The 13,210-nt window shown below is 40.3% G+C and overlaps 1 protein-coding gene across 6 annotated transcripts in view; it reads left to right on the top strand.

Moving 5' to 3' along the window:
• The window catches only part of DNAH7 (dynein axonemal heavy chain 7), a 234,954-nt gene that overhangs the window by 198,298 nt on the left and 23,446 nt on the right, over window positions 1-13,210 (top strand). For all 6 annotated transcript variants that reach the window (XM_073218408.1, XM_073218412.1, XM_073218409.1 and 3 more), the window contains 4 exons: window positions 1,011-1,187; window positions 3,268-3,429; window positions 5,597-5,797; window positions 9,897-10,058. In XM_073218408.1, coding sequence (XP_073074509.1) covers window positions 1,011-1,187; window positions 3,268-3,429; window positions 5,597-5,797; window positions 9,897-10,058 — 702 coding nt within the window. The remainder of the gene's footprint in view (window positions 1-1,010; window positions 1,188-3,267; window positions 3,430-5,596; window positions 5,798-9,896; window positions 10,059-13,210) is intronic.

Raw genomic sequence — 13,210 nt, 5'->3', positions numbered from 1 at the left:
AGGAGACCATGTATTTGAGATACTTGATATCTGCAAATAGCTCCTACAGTTGGTTTTGAGTTCAGAAAAGTTGCGGGCTGCTGGAATTGGCAGCCTAACTTGGAGTGGTGTGTGGACACACAGTTCTGTCCTTGGGTGACAGCAGGTATCCAGTTGGAGTGATTCTGGGGCCTTCAAAAAACTCTTCGTGTTCTTGTCACTCAATTATTTCCCTTCGTGAGATTTGTTTACATAATTTGTTAGGCTAGATATGGGAATACTGGTTCGTTAAATCTATCTTTTCACTTGCTTGGCTCATACCAGAGTCCCTAGCTGGAGCCATTGTCCGGAAATAACAGGTGACATTCCTTTATCAGAAAGAGGGATTCGTGTCTCAGAGACGGTCCATCATCCATGCTGATGAGTATAAATTCATTCCCACATCGATGCCTGATAAGGACCCCCAAGCCACAGAGTTCCACTCTTTCTCAAACACATTCCCAACAAATGTGAAAGCATGTGATCAAAATGTTATGCAATATCATTTGGCTTGTGTTTCTTTCACAGTGCTTCTATTTTCTTTCTCTCTGTTTTTTTTCCCCAGCTATATCAATTCTTTCTTGATGGTATAGTATTGTATAAATCACACTAAAATTTCTACTTTTGAGCTGTGGACTTTCCAAACATAGTATTTTACAATTTAAAGAGTTAAGGCTTTTTGTATTCTTCATCTACTAAGTGTTGAATGCTCACTGAAAGGAAAAAAAAATGCCTTTGAATACTGGTATCACTAACAACTCACCCTTCATAATTTAAATAACTTACAATGTTTTTGTATCTAAAAGACATTTATGTAAAGTGGCACCTTTGTTTCTCCACCACCATTAAAAAATTCCTAAGCTAATGTAACTAGAGTCCTTTGTTTCTAAGGACTCTCTGAGTTGTATCTCCCAACAGCTTTGAATCTGAACTTTTTAATGTTTTAGGCAGATTTTTAATATTGTTTCAAATATGTCCTTGTCTCTTTCTAGGTTATCCCCATGCTGCAAGAATTTATAGCCAACAAATTGGGGCGCACATTCATCGAACCACCCCCTTTTGACCTATCCAAGGCCTTTGGAGATAGTAACTGCTGCGCACCACTCATTTTTGTGCTCTCTCCCGGAGCGGATCCCATGGCTGCTCTTCTGAAGTTTGCTGATGACCAGGTACCCTGAACAGATGAGGTTACCTGGTATTATAAAACACATAAAGGACTTGCCAACGAAATTTAAAAAATAAAAACAGAAATACTGGCTTGCCCTCAGAAGGGATGGAAAGGTCAAAATGTATCCCTTACATAGCCCTTGAAGACTTGGGGTCCAGAGGTTGACAGAGTCCCAAGAAAATGATATTTAAACGGCACCACCAACATTAAAAAGTAGCTCCTTATCCAAATTATAAAGTCAGAATTTGAGTTTGGGGTTCACTTGTTTTTATTTTGAGGGGATAGGGATGTCTGTGACATCATTACCCCAGTGTACATGCCTGGCTGATTTAATGAACTCAGGTCAGGGCAATGACCCTCTGAGAAACTTCCCCGGTTCTGCCCCTTCTCCCAGTTTTTATGGGGGAACCTTGATGTTCCAGAGCCATCATACATTACGGTCACCTTACAAAGTTAGAATATATTCTAATATTTTTTTGTCTAAGGTTTAAAACTTATTCAAATGAATTTACTGTAAATTTGCTTGCATCATTCAAACTAGAATAAGAAAATCATAATAAACAGATGGGCATTTTCGCACAATTGGGTATTTTGAGTTGATTTTTTCCCTTTTGGTCTAATCATAATAATATTTTAAGGCAATAATCCTGATATTTCTAAAACATCCACCATCCCTTTTATTGAGTGCCTTGCATATACTGTTAATTTTGCTAGACCTTGTTATACATATTTTCTCTTTTAATTTTTCCAGCAGTCCTATGAAGTAAATAGTGACATCTCCATTTTACATATAGAGATACTAAAGCAAAGAGTGGTTAAGTGGCTTCTCAAAGGTTTTATAGCTAATTGATTAAAATACTCTTTACTAGGCCAATTTATATTTTAATACCACATGTCTTTTGCCTTGGGTGTAGTTCTTAGATACTAAAGGATTGATCATGTAACACAGCACTTACCTTCAGTTAAAGTGCCTTAGCACATGGCTGTCACGACTGGAGGAGATGAGGGACCAGACCATGTAGGGCCTCTGTAGGCTACATTATTAAGGACTTTGAGTAAGATGGAACAATGTGATAGGGTTTTAATCAACAAAGTGAAATGACCTCATCTATAATTTATAAAGCTCATCCTAGTTAGAGTGAGAGTTTATTTGAATGGTGCAAAATGGAAGCAGAGCATGAGGTGGGGGCAGCGGGGATGGAAGGGACTCTTGAATGGCCAGAAAGATCGATGGTGGGTAGGACTAGAGTGGAAATGGTGGCGGTGGCTGGAAGTGTCCATTTTACGTGGCCCTCACCCTCTCCACATCAACATGACCTGTCCAACCTTTTGAAACCTTCCTAAATCCTCTCCATTTTCTTGCCACATTGTATGTGATTATTCTCTGTCCCCCATGTAGGACTGCTAAATGGGTTGTTTCTGCTTGCTGCCACCACTTCCCCCAGAAACAGTAGCTAGCTCTGCTTTGTTTTCTACTGCTTCTACCTGCTCCTCTTCTAAAGAGGCCTTCAGGTGATTACAGAAATGTTCAGGGACTCACAGACACCATCTCCAGAAGCTGCAGATGAATTAGAGTTTGGTAGAAATGAATTCTGGGCAAACATACCCACAGAATTCTTTAAAGAAACTTTTACATGGGAATTAGGGGTCAATTTTTTTTTCTGGGCATTTTATGCAGTAGCCAAATTAGTTAAAATATAATTATTTGAACATCTGAAGGATATCTGTTCACGGTTTTCTTTTCAGCTTTGGTTTTGAGGAGTTGCTGCATGACAGCCAGGCCCTTTCATCTCCTCATGTTAAAAGTCTTGTTAATTTTTTTCTGTACTTTATCTCAACAATCAAAGACCCTACAGAATTTTCCATTTATTACCATGACTATTTCCTGGACTGACTTGCTTTTTATCTAAGAGTCTGTAGGATTCTTGATCAGTAAGAGTTCTTTAGGGCTGCATGTGTTTGGACCTTTGAGGGATGCTACATAATTAAATTTTAATATATTTAATGTCAACATTTCATGTAATAATAAAGATTCTTCTTAAAAATATGATTTTAAACATCTTTATTTTTCTTTCACACAGGGTTATGGAGGATCAAAACTTAGCTCTTTATCTCTTGGTCAAGGCCAAGGGCCTATAGCCATGAAGATGTTAGAAAAAGCTGTCAAGGACGGGACGTGGGTGGTTCTTCAGAACTGTCACCTTGCCACTTCTTGGATGCCAACTCTTGAGAAAGTGTGTGAGGTAAAAATGCATGTTTATTTTTATTAGATGGTATTTCCTCCCTATAATTAGTGATATGCATACTAACTAACTAAGGCCATTCCTGTCCTCTAGTTTGGAGGGTTGCAGGTGAGTGGCATGGCTGGATTACAGGTGAGATGGGCTCCTTAGGGGAACCAGGGGACTAGAGGAGCACGCCTAGTCAGGCCTTGCTGACTCCCTTCCAATGAGGGCAAGAGCCCACCCAGTGGGTCAAAAATCTCTTTGATTGAGAGTAAACTACTGGGTAGACAGAAACCAATTTACCTTTTACATCAGTGACTAAAAACAAAAGAGAAGGTGTTCAGGGTGAAATTCACATAGCCACTCTAAACCAGAAGGCTGCAGGGTGTAACTTTTCTTTAACTCACTTCTCACTCACTCAGACAGTGATCTGGCCCCAGTGGATTGGTCTGAAACCAGAAGGGGGCTCCCCCCGCCGCCCTGGCAGTGGGCCGCGGGATTTCCCATTTTCACCATTTTGGTGAGCACAACTTCCAGAAGGGAAAAGCAGTGTAGGTCAGTTGAGTAAACAGAGAACGTGGCGCTTGATTTCAACAAACAGAAGGTGCATCTGATGTAATTACCCATGACTCTAGCCCTCTCCTAACTCAGAGTTCTTCAGGCTGCCAAACAACGAAGGTAATGATATATTTGCACCATCCAGACATCCAACTGAAACCTTAAGGAGTAGATTGTATTTTTCTTAATGCCCCTTGTCACCATTTCCTCTGTTTGTTCCACAAGAGTCTAAGCACCTGAACAGTGATTTTTTTTGTGCTCTGCTTTATCTCCAGCACCTTGAATAGTGCCTGGCCCATCCAAGACAATAACTATTCACTGAATTAGCTAGTGACTATTGTTTTACTGCTTAAAACCTTTCCATGGCTTCCCATTGCATACAAGACAAAGTTCAAACCCCCATCACGGCTTACTACACCTTTCTTTGTCTGTCCCTTGCCTGTCTCTGTTTCATCTCTGGCCACTTTCCATCCTGACTTCTTCTATGCTCTAACCAATGAACTTCTTCCACTTTCACTGGTACAGCACACTCTTTCAAGAACATAAGCCATATCATAATAGATGTTATTTCTATCTGAAAACTATTCTTTTTCTTATTTCCCTGACCAACGTCTTCTCATCCCCCAGGCCTTACATTAGAGGTTTTGTATTTGTGCCTGTTCCCTTACGGTTCCTCTGTCTCCAGACCATTCTCATGACCTGTGGAACTGTATCATGCATAACCTTCAGAGTATGAGGGAATATGAGAGAAGAGCTGTCCCTAATGGGTGACGAACTTCTCCCAGAGCCCCATGAGTCATGTTACTTATGTCACTGGCCATAGGGCAGCTGGTAAGAGGAAAAGTGGTGCCCTCACCTGCACTGTTGCTCTTAAAGATAATAGGTGCCTATGAATCCTTCCTAATTCACTGCCACCCCTTCACATGAGTGCTCAAGAATTCTTTTACTGATAAATATTTGTAGTTTAGAAAAAAACATAGATCCCACTAACATGGACAATGGCCCATGCTAATTATTCCCAGCCTATGCAGCCCCCATGACAGTGTGTTCTGCTCTCCTCTGCAGGGCAGGCCTGAGGGCTCCTGAAACAAATATAACTAACGGTCATGTTTTAATACTTCAGAATATACCAGTTCTTCTCACTCTTAAAATGTGTTTGTTCTCTTTTTTTTTCCTCACCACTTTGTTCAATACTGGCTTAATCCGAGTGTGTTGTTCATTCTCATAGCCTGGCTAGAGCACAAAGAAATTATTTTTAATCTGATTTTCAGGCAGATAATTATTTCTGTAAATATTTAAGCAAGACCATTTAACATTAGATGTTAACGTTAACATTTTTGGAATGTCTTAGTCTTCATTGTGGCCAACTCTGAATTATGTAACACCTTTGAAAACTTTATAGTCATGATTTAATTTTATCAGGGAGAATGACAATACTCTGTGCCTTCTTAATGAAGTATGATGTTTCGGGGCATAATCAGATTTGAAGGCTTTTGCCTTATATTTCAGCAATAAACTATTGTGTAACATTGCTTCCTCCCACTTCCAGGTCATCCCAGGCACATACGATCTGAAGATTTTCCTTGGATTTTACGTACACTTTTGTGTCTGATTTCTTTTCTTGCAGGAGTTAAGCCCAGACTCAACACATCCAGATTTCCGAATTTGGCTGACAAGTTACCCGTCTCCAAATTTCCCCGTGTCGGTACTACAGAACGGAGTGAAAATGACCAACGAGGCACCCAAAGGCTTACGGGCTAACGTCATCCGATCCTACCTCATGGACCCCATCTCTGACCCGGAGTTCTTTGGCAGCTGCAGAAAGCCTGTAAGTAATGCCTAAGGCTTGTTGCCTCAGCCCTGTAAAGCAGTTCAGGCGGCCCCTGCTGATCATGGGTGTGTGTGCTGAGGAAAACAAATCAAATAGGGTTCCTTGCAGTGCCATGTCGTTGGTTTTGATTACTGATTATTGACTGTGCTGAAGTCAATTTTATTAATATTTTATTTTACCTTTACCACCAGCCTCATTCCTGCTCAGCTGAGACCTTCTGGACTGTCATTAATAATGTAGCTTTCTATTTAGAGAGTCAGCTGTAAGCCATTCCCAGTACAAATCTGCAAGGTTGGAGAATCTTGTTTCAGGATATTAACTGAACCCTTTGCTATTTGGAGCCGTATCTTTAAATTAAAACATAAAAATATGTCCTCCATATAACTATAATGAGAGCCAAAATGATTTTACTCCTTGATTGATGGGGCTCATAAGGGTCTTTCACAGCATTACCAGGCGAGCAGGGAAACCACCCACTGCTTTCATGATTAGAATTCTGTATGTGAATGCCTGTGACCTAAAAATGTTTCACAGTGTTTTACCATAATTAAAAATGGAAGAATTTCTTTTTAAAAGGGGTTATGAACCTTGGTAAGTTTTTGCCATTAAAAAGCTCACACTCTTGATGTCAGAATATGTTTTAAGTGCACATCAAAAGAAAATATTAAAAAATAAAGAAGTACTTTCATTAAATAAAATCTTGGGTCCTAAAAAACCAAGTATATCTAAAGCTATGTCAAACCTTATCCTAAGCATTTAAGACCTGCTGTATGATATGACTGGTTTTTGAATTGATTAGGCCCAGAGAGAGCAGATTATTTTCAGGTAGGTGGTGAGGTCATTTTTGCATGTGAAGGGCTGGACAAAAGCCCTTTTACAAAATTCTAACTCTTTTTCTCCTAGATCCAAAGGTCTCCGCAGTGGTAGCCCCACGTATTGGAAGTTTAGGTATTTATGAACCACAATCCAACCCAAAACCCGAATTTCCTCAAATGCCAAAGCAGCATTTGATTTCTCTATCTTAACTTTGTATTTGGAGCTAACTTTAAACTTATAAAAACTTACAGGTCAAAAGTAGTACAAAGAATACCCTATACTCACCTATATTCACCTTCTATTTGTATGTACCATTTCCAGGTAAGTTATGGCCCTTTATCCAAAATACTGTGATGTATATTTCTTAAGAAAGATATTACCATATCCCAGTACAATTCTCAATTTAGCAAATTTGACAAGGATACACTGTTACATCTAATGTACTGTCTGTGTTCCAAATGTATGAGATGGTTTATCAATGCTGTCCTTTGGAGCGTTCAGCTCTCTCACTCCACAGGACTGGCTAGGGTTAGTGCCGCCTTTTGTTGCCATGTCTCTGTCTCCTTTACTCTTGAACATTTCCTTAGCCTTTGTCTTTGACATCGACATTTCTGAAGAATTCATCTTCCCCTGTGTTTTTTAATAGAACATTTCTCATTGTGGGCTTATTTGATATTTACTAATGATTACATTCAGGTTATGCATTTTTAGCCAGAATACTACACAGATGGAATTGTGTCCTCAGGGCCTAACACTGATAGGCACACGATGCCCTCACTGACAGTACTGATTCTGAGCACCCGAACAAAGTGGGGTCTGATTTCCTCAAGGCTTAATAACTACCTTGCCCCTCGCAACTAGCAATCAGTCGTGGGGAGACATTTTAGGGCCATGCCAATATCTTGTTCCTCATCAAAATCTACCCCTGACCCGGATTTGGTAGCCATTGATCATTCTTACCTGATCCAGTTATTTTCTATGACAGTTCCAACTCTAGCTCTCCCTCCAGATTTGACACATGACATGCTACTGTCAGCAATAGCCCTCACTTCCCCTCCATTTATTTATCTATTTTTGGTATATACTTATGAATTCCTTATATATATTTTTTCCTCAATGGTTTACAATTCATTACTATTCTTAAGTCTTTTACTCAAATTGTCCCAGATTTGGTCAGTAGGATCTCCTTCAAACTGACTCCCCTGTCCTTGTTACAGGTCCCATCATTTGTTATTATTATTATTAACCCTTTTACTTTCTGACATGAGATGCTCCAGCCTCATCTGCACCCCAATCCTGGATGCAGTCATTTTTTTGAAGAGTCCTGGTTCCTTCTTAGAGGGGAATGGTATTAAAAACCAAGACATGGAAATATGTACATGTGCTCACATGCACATATACATATATACAAATATATATACATGCATATGAACAAGTATATGCACACATCTATACTCACATGTATATTTTAGAAGTAATGAGTTCACAGCAATATATCCCATTTCAGTCCATGTGCCCAGGGTTCTTTCTTGCTTTGCTACATTCCATATTTGTATGTCCCTTCTTCTACAGTGAGAAGCCTGACTCCCACATCAGCACATTTACCAAGTTGCTTAATTCTCTACTGTATCCATAATAGTTCCAAACTTAGCACAGCATGTCTAACTTTACTTGCTCCCACCTCTCTGGTTCACTTATGCTCTTTGCTTCTGTCTCCCACTCTCCCTTTCCATTTTATTCCACAGGGGACCCCTCCCTCCCCCTGCCTTGGATAAAACTTGGGGCAGCATCATGGCTTTTCTGGGTTCTGGAAGTAACCAAGTGGCCTGGAGTTACTCTAACTTGCAAAGCCAGCCCTGACTCAGGAGTCAGCAAGTACAGCTTACAGTGTATTCACTGTATATACAGTTTGTATTCACAGTGTAGGCTTAACCTCTCGGGGGACTCACCCGGGGCCTGTAGTCGGGGGTTTCATGCCCGTGGGTGGGCCGTGAGGATGGAGTTGGCATCTTTCTTTTTCTGACGCCTCCGGCCTGCAGTAGCTGCTGATGCTGGCCGGCCTCGCGGGGTCGGGGTGCGCACAGCGGCGTGGCCAGGAGGGGCGGGGGTTCCTGTTCTGGGCTGCTGTTCCTGGGAGCCCTGTGGACTCAGCAGCGATCTGACGCTGGCTTTTTCTCTGTTGCGAGTTCTTTCACAGGCTCTCGGTGACTCCCTTGCCAGCCTCCCCTGACAGTGACCCCATGACCCTTGGCCATGCGTCTCCTTCCCCTGGCTGCCCCCGATTGCCCTCAGCTTTTGGTTCTCCGTCACTCACTTCACATAGGTTCTTCCTGCTGGGATTTCCCCGCTCCACGATGCAAGTCCTCTGGACCAGGAAACCTTTAAAATGACCCCTGGCCGACATGTCTAGTCCAGCTCCGCATCTGCTCCCTGGGATTCCCGCCAGGCTGGCCACTGCTGGAGGCAGAGCGCCGGTTTCCCTCTCCCAGCCCTCTAGACTGCTCTAGGTTCTCAAGCATGCGTTTTTCACTTTTCCACTCTATCCCAGCTGTAGGGAACATGCATCAACTCTGAGTGGCCCCACTGATGTCTTCCCACTAACTTGGGGTGAGAAGACAGACCCCCACTCCCTGCCCCTTTGGGTGTTAGGGCAGGAGGGCTTCTAGGTCAGCAGCTGCTCTTCCTAAGGAAATCTCTTCACTAGATCTCTGCTAAGTCCTTTTGACCATTTTATATTCTCCTTGTGGAAGGTACAGATGATTAATATATTGCATTGTACTTTCTGATTTCTGAATCAAGACTGGCTTTGCCACTATAAGTGACTGTAAGGCTTTTTATTACCTGAGAACACCAGAGAAGTCACTGAGCTGCCCAAGTCCCAGTCCAGAAGCCCCTCTTAAAGGGCTGCTTAATTGGATTGAAACATCTCCTTTCAAATGTCTCCATGGTGGTCTGGTACCACATACTGGAATTCACACTTCTAGCCTCATAAGTCTTCACTTGGAACCTCCAAAATACTGTGAGGTAGCTTTAAATTTGACAAGCTTACTATGTGTCTTAAAAACCTGGTGTACATAGCTGTATGTGCCAGCTGAATATGTATACAAATCAGCATAGTTTTGCCTAAATGCCCTGTAGAAACAGTTAACTCTGTTTTAGTTATACTTCAAGATGGCTGTATTTATAAGCCAAAGGAGTTAACTGCGTTTTAAAATATGGTAGGTATAATGTAATGTTAGGAGAAAAAATAATGATGTGGCCCCACTTCTTCTCGTTACAGGAGGAATTCAAGAAATTACTTTATGGCCTTTGCTTCTTTCATGCTTTGGTACAAGAGAGACGGAAATTTGGGCCCCTGGGGTGGAATATTCCTTATGAGTTCAATGAGACTGACCTGAGAATCAGTGTACAGCAACTCCACATGTTCCTGAACCAGTACGAGGTATCATAAAAATCACAGCAAGGACATTACCTAGTTTGCTCTTTGTCATGTTGTAAGTGTGCAGGGGACTTCTGATTAATTCCTACTTTTATAAAATGAATAGCAGGATAGTTCCCAGCAGCTTATTAAATAATACTTCAGTATAGTAGGATATTATAACTGCTAAAGGAGGTAGTTAGGATGTTAGTTTGTCTATTAGGAATCTATATTTTATCATTTATTTTGACACATGAACAGCTATGGGGATCTGAAATGTGATTATATCGTATTTACTTTGACAAGGTTTTGAGAAAACCATTAATCAGGCTCCAAAATGAGAAATGAAATTATTTCTTCTGTTCTAGAACATGATTTTATTTTTAGAGAAATGTGATTGTGCTATTATTCCAGTGTGTGGGCCATTTGTTAGGAGAAGGTAAACTAGTTAAGCCACTGGTGTTAACCTGAAGTATAGATTCAGGGAAAAAGCTAAACAGCCTAATGTTGTCATATCCACATTTCATCTCATAAAATTCTGAGATTCAAACACACATCAACACACAGTACCCACTTTTTTTCTTTGCTACTTGCCTATCAATTGGATTTTTTACATTTGTATGTTTGAAGAACTGCTTATTAACTCAATTCACATGTCCTATAATGATAAGGAACTTTAAAAAAAGTGGATATTCTAAATTTTGATAGAATTTTGTTCAAAGATATTTGGAAATTTTAACTAAACCACTCAATGAACTATCAAAGAACTTTGGTTTTTGAAACTTGTAGTGAATTGTGATCATTTTCTTTAAGAAGGCTTACAAACAGAAAGGCTTTGAATCCTATCTCTATAAAAGCAAAAGACAAACAGGACAAAAAATATCAAGAGCTCAAATGACATATCTAAACTAATGTGAAGAATCTTTCTTATGATCTTCTGTTTCATTAAACAAATTTCTATTCTGTACTAGTCAAGTGAGTTGAGAAGGCTTTTGCTTTTGCAGCATTTAAGTTTGCTGAAACATTCCAAAGGAGAATAAAGTTGATGATCTTCCTTCTCACAGTAATATTTATTTAAAAAAAAAAAGAAAAGATACTAAAATGGAGGGCAAACATAGTTATACTGTGCCTGAGGAAGTATTTGAGCTAAAATATACACTTTTCAATACAAGACAATAAAAAAGGAGGAGGACCTCCTTCATCTAGCAGTTTGTTCAAGCACCCGAAGAGTACATTCTAACTTAAAATATTATAGAGATTGCAGTTCTGTGACAAACCAAGGAACATGTGGGCCACCAGACTGAAAGAGGTAAGGAGGGATCCTCATAGAAGATTTGGAGGGACTGTGGCCTTGCCAACACCTTAATTTCAAACTTCTAACTTCCAGAACTCTCAGAAAATAAATTGCTGTTTTTTAAAACATCTATTGGCAACCCTAGGAAACAAATACAAGAGACCCTCATGATGACCCAGGCAACAGATGATAAGAGTTTAAGCTAAAGCATGTGAGCTGGAGAGGGACTGTGGTAGAGATACAATAGATATGTAGAGAAATGGATTGAAATGACAGATATTAAATGGTAAAGGGAGAGGGAGAACTCTTGGTTGATGTTAGCTTTCTGGTCTGGATTAATACTATACCATCAATTTATCCTGACAGGGAGTAGGTATGAAGAATGAACAGGTAAATAACACGTGGGTTGGTGGAATGTGGGTGGGCGAGGGGATAATTACTTCAGTCTCCTACATTTTATACATCTTCACTGTCCAGGTGGAGATATCAGATAGGTTCATGGCGTATGGAAATAAGGCCCAGGAGAAGACAGCATAAAACAGATTTGTGAATTGTTAAAGTATTAGGAGAAGCCTGAGAACTCTGAGATTTGAAAGGGAGATATTGTAGCATAAGAAAAGAACTAAAGATCAACCGTGGGTGAGCACCCACATCAATGGGAGGAGAGGAGACAGAAGATGTGGAAAGTGCAAACTGAGCGGCCAGAAAGAAAAAGCAGGAGGGAGCATGCTGAGTAAATGAGGGATAGCAGGAATTGCCCATCCTGTCAAATGCTACAGAGAGAATCCTTTAATGCCATACAGGACTGATTGAAATGGTTTCTTCTCTTAAATGCCGGTTCAGCAGTGCCTCCCATTCTTCCAACATAGAAATTACACAGCAGACTTGACAGAACTGTTACTCATGAATCACAGAAAATTCATCAAGAGCTAGAGGAATTCTTTGGGGAATGTGAATTCCCAGTTTCCTTTGATGTTATTAAGTCTAAAGTAATCCTTCTTCAATAATCAACATTTTTTCTTGAAATGATCCAATATCTTGACAAAGAAACAAATCAAAACCAAATTCTCTCTCTCCTCATACACACACATGTGTGCGCACACACACACACACACACACACACACACACACTAAACCTTAGACCAGCAAAAGTTGTTGCCATCAAGAGAATGAATAGAATGAGGAAATCAAATCAAAGAAGGGTACACTAACCTCCACTTGGAGATAAGAATTGGGATTGTGATTACAACAGAAATTAAAATCCAGGACCTCCCAAATTGCATTATACTACATTCTTCCAGCTTCTAAGTAGGTTCAGTGGGTCAACTATGGCAATGGAACCAAATCTATCTATTCAAATTCTAGCTGACTGTGAATAAAAGTCAAACTGGAAAGGGAGAAAATGAAGAATTTTAGGAGTTCTTGTCCTATGCCTTGCAAATATGGCCTTGATGGGGTCCCTCTACCCCAACCAAGAATGTATAAAGAAAAAAAGCAAGCTTTTAGGAAGGTGAAATCTATAGGCAAAGCTCCAGAATTCTAGAAGAATCAAATATTAATAGGGAACTTGAAGAAGCAAAGATTTCACTCAAGTAGTCTCTGATATGCAAGTTTTGGGGCTGAAAACCACCTTTGAGCCCTGATTTCCAGTCAGGCGCTGGGTATCCACAGAGCTGATATAAAGTGAGGTGCTTTGTAAATACTACAGGCCAAGGAGTAGGGAAAATTCTGGAAAAGAAGCAGAATGAGGAATGATTATCTCACAGAGTACTGTTTCCATTCTCCATTTTCCATTCTCTGTTTGCATCAAAGGAACCACAACCCACCAAATCCTCAAGCTACTGGGAATTACTGACACTCAGTTACTCCTCATCCCTCCCTA

This window comes from Manis javanica, chromosome 12, assembly GCF_040802235.1.
Source record: "Manis javanica isolate MJ-LG chromosome 12, MJ_LKY, whole genome shotgun sequence".
NCBI lineage: Eukaryota > Metazoa > Chordata > Mammalia > Pholidota > Manidae > Manis > Manis javanica.
The sequence above is the reverse complement of the archived record's forward strand: the minus strand, read 5'-3'. Positions and strand labels throughout refer to the sequence as shown.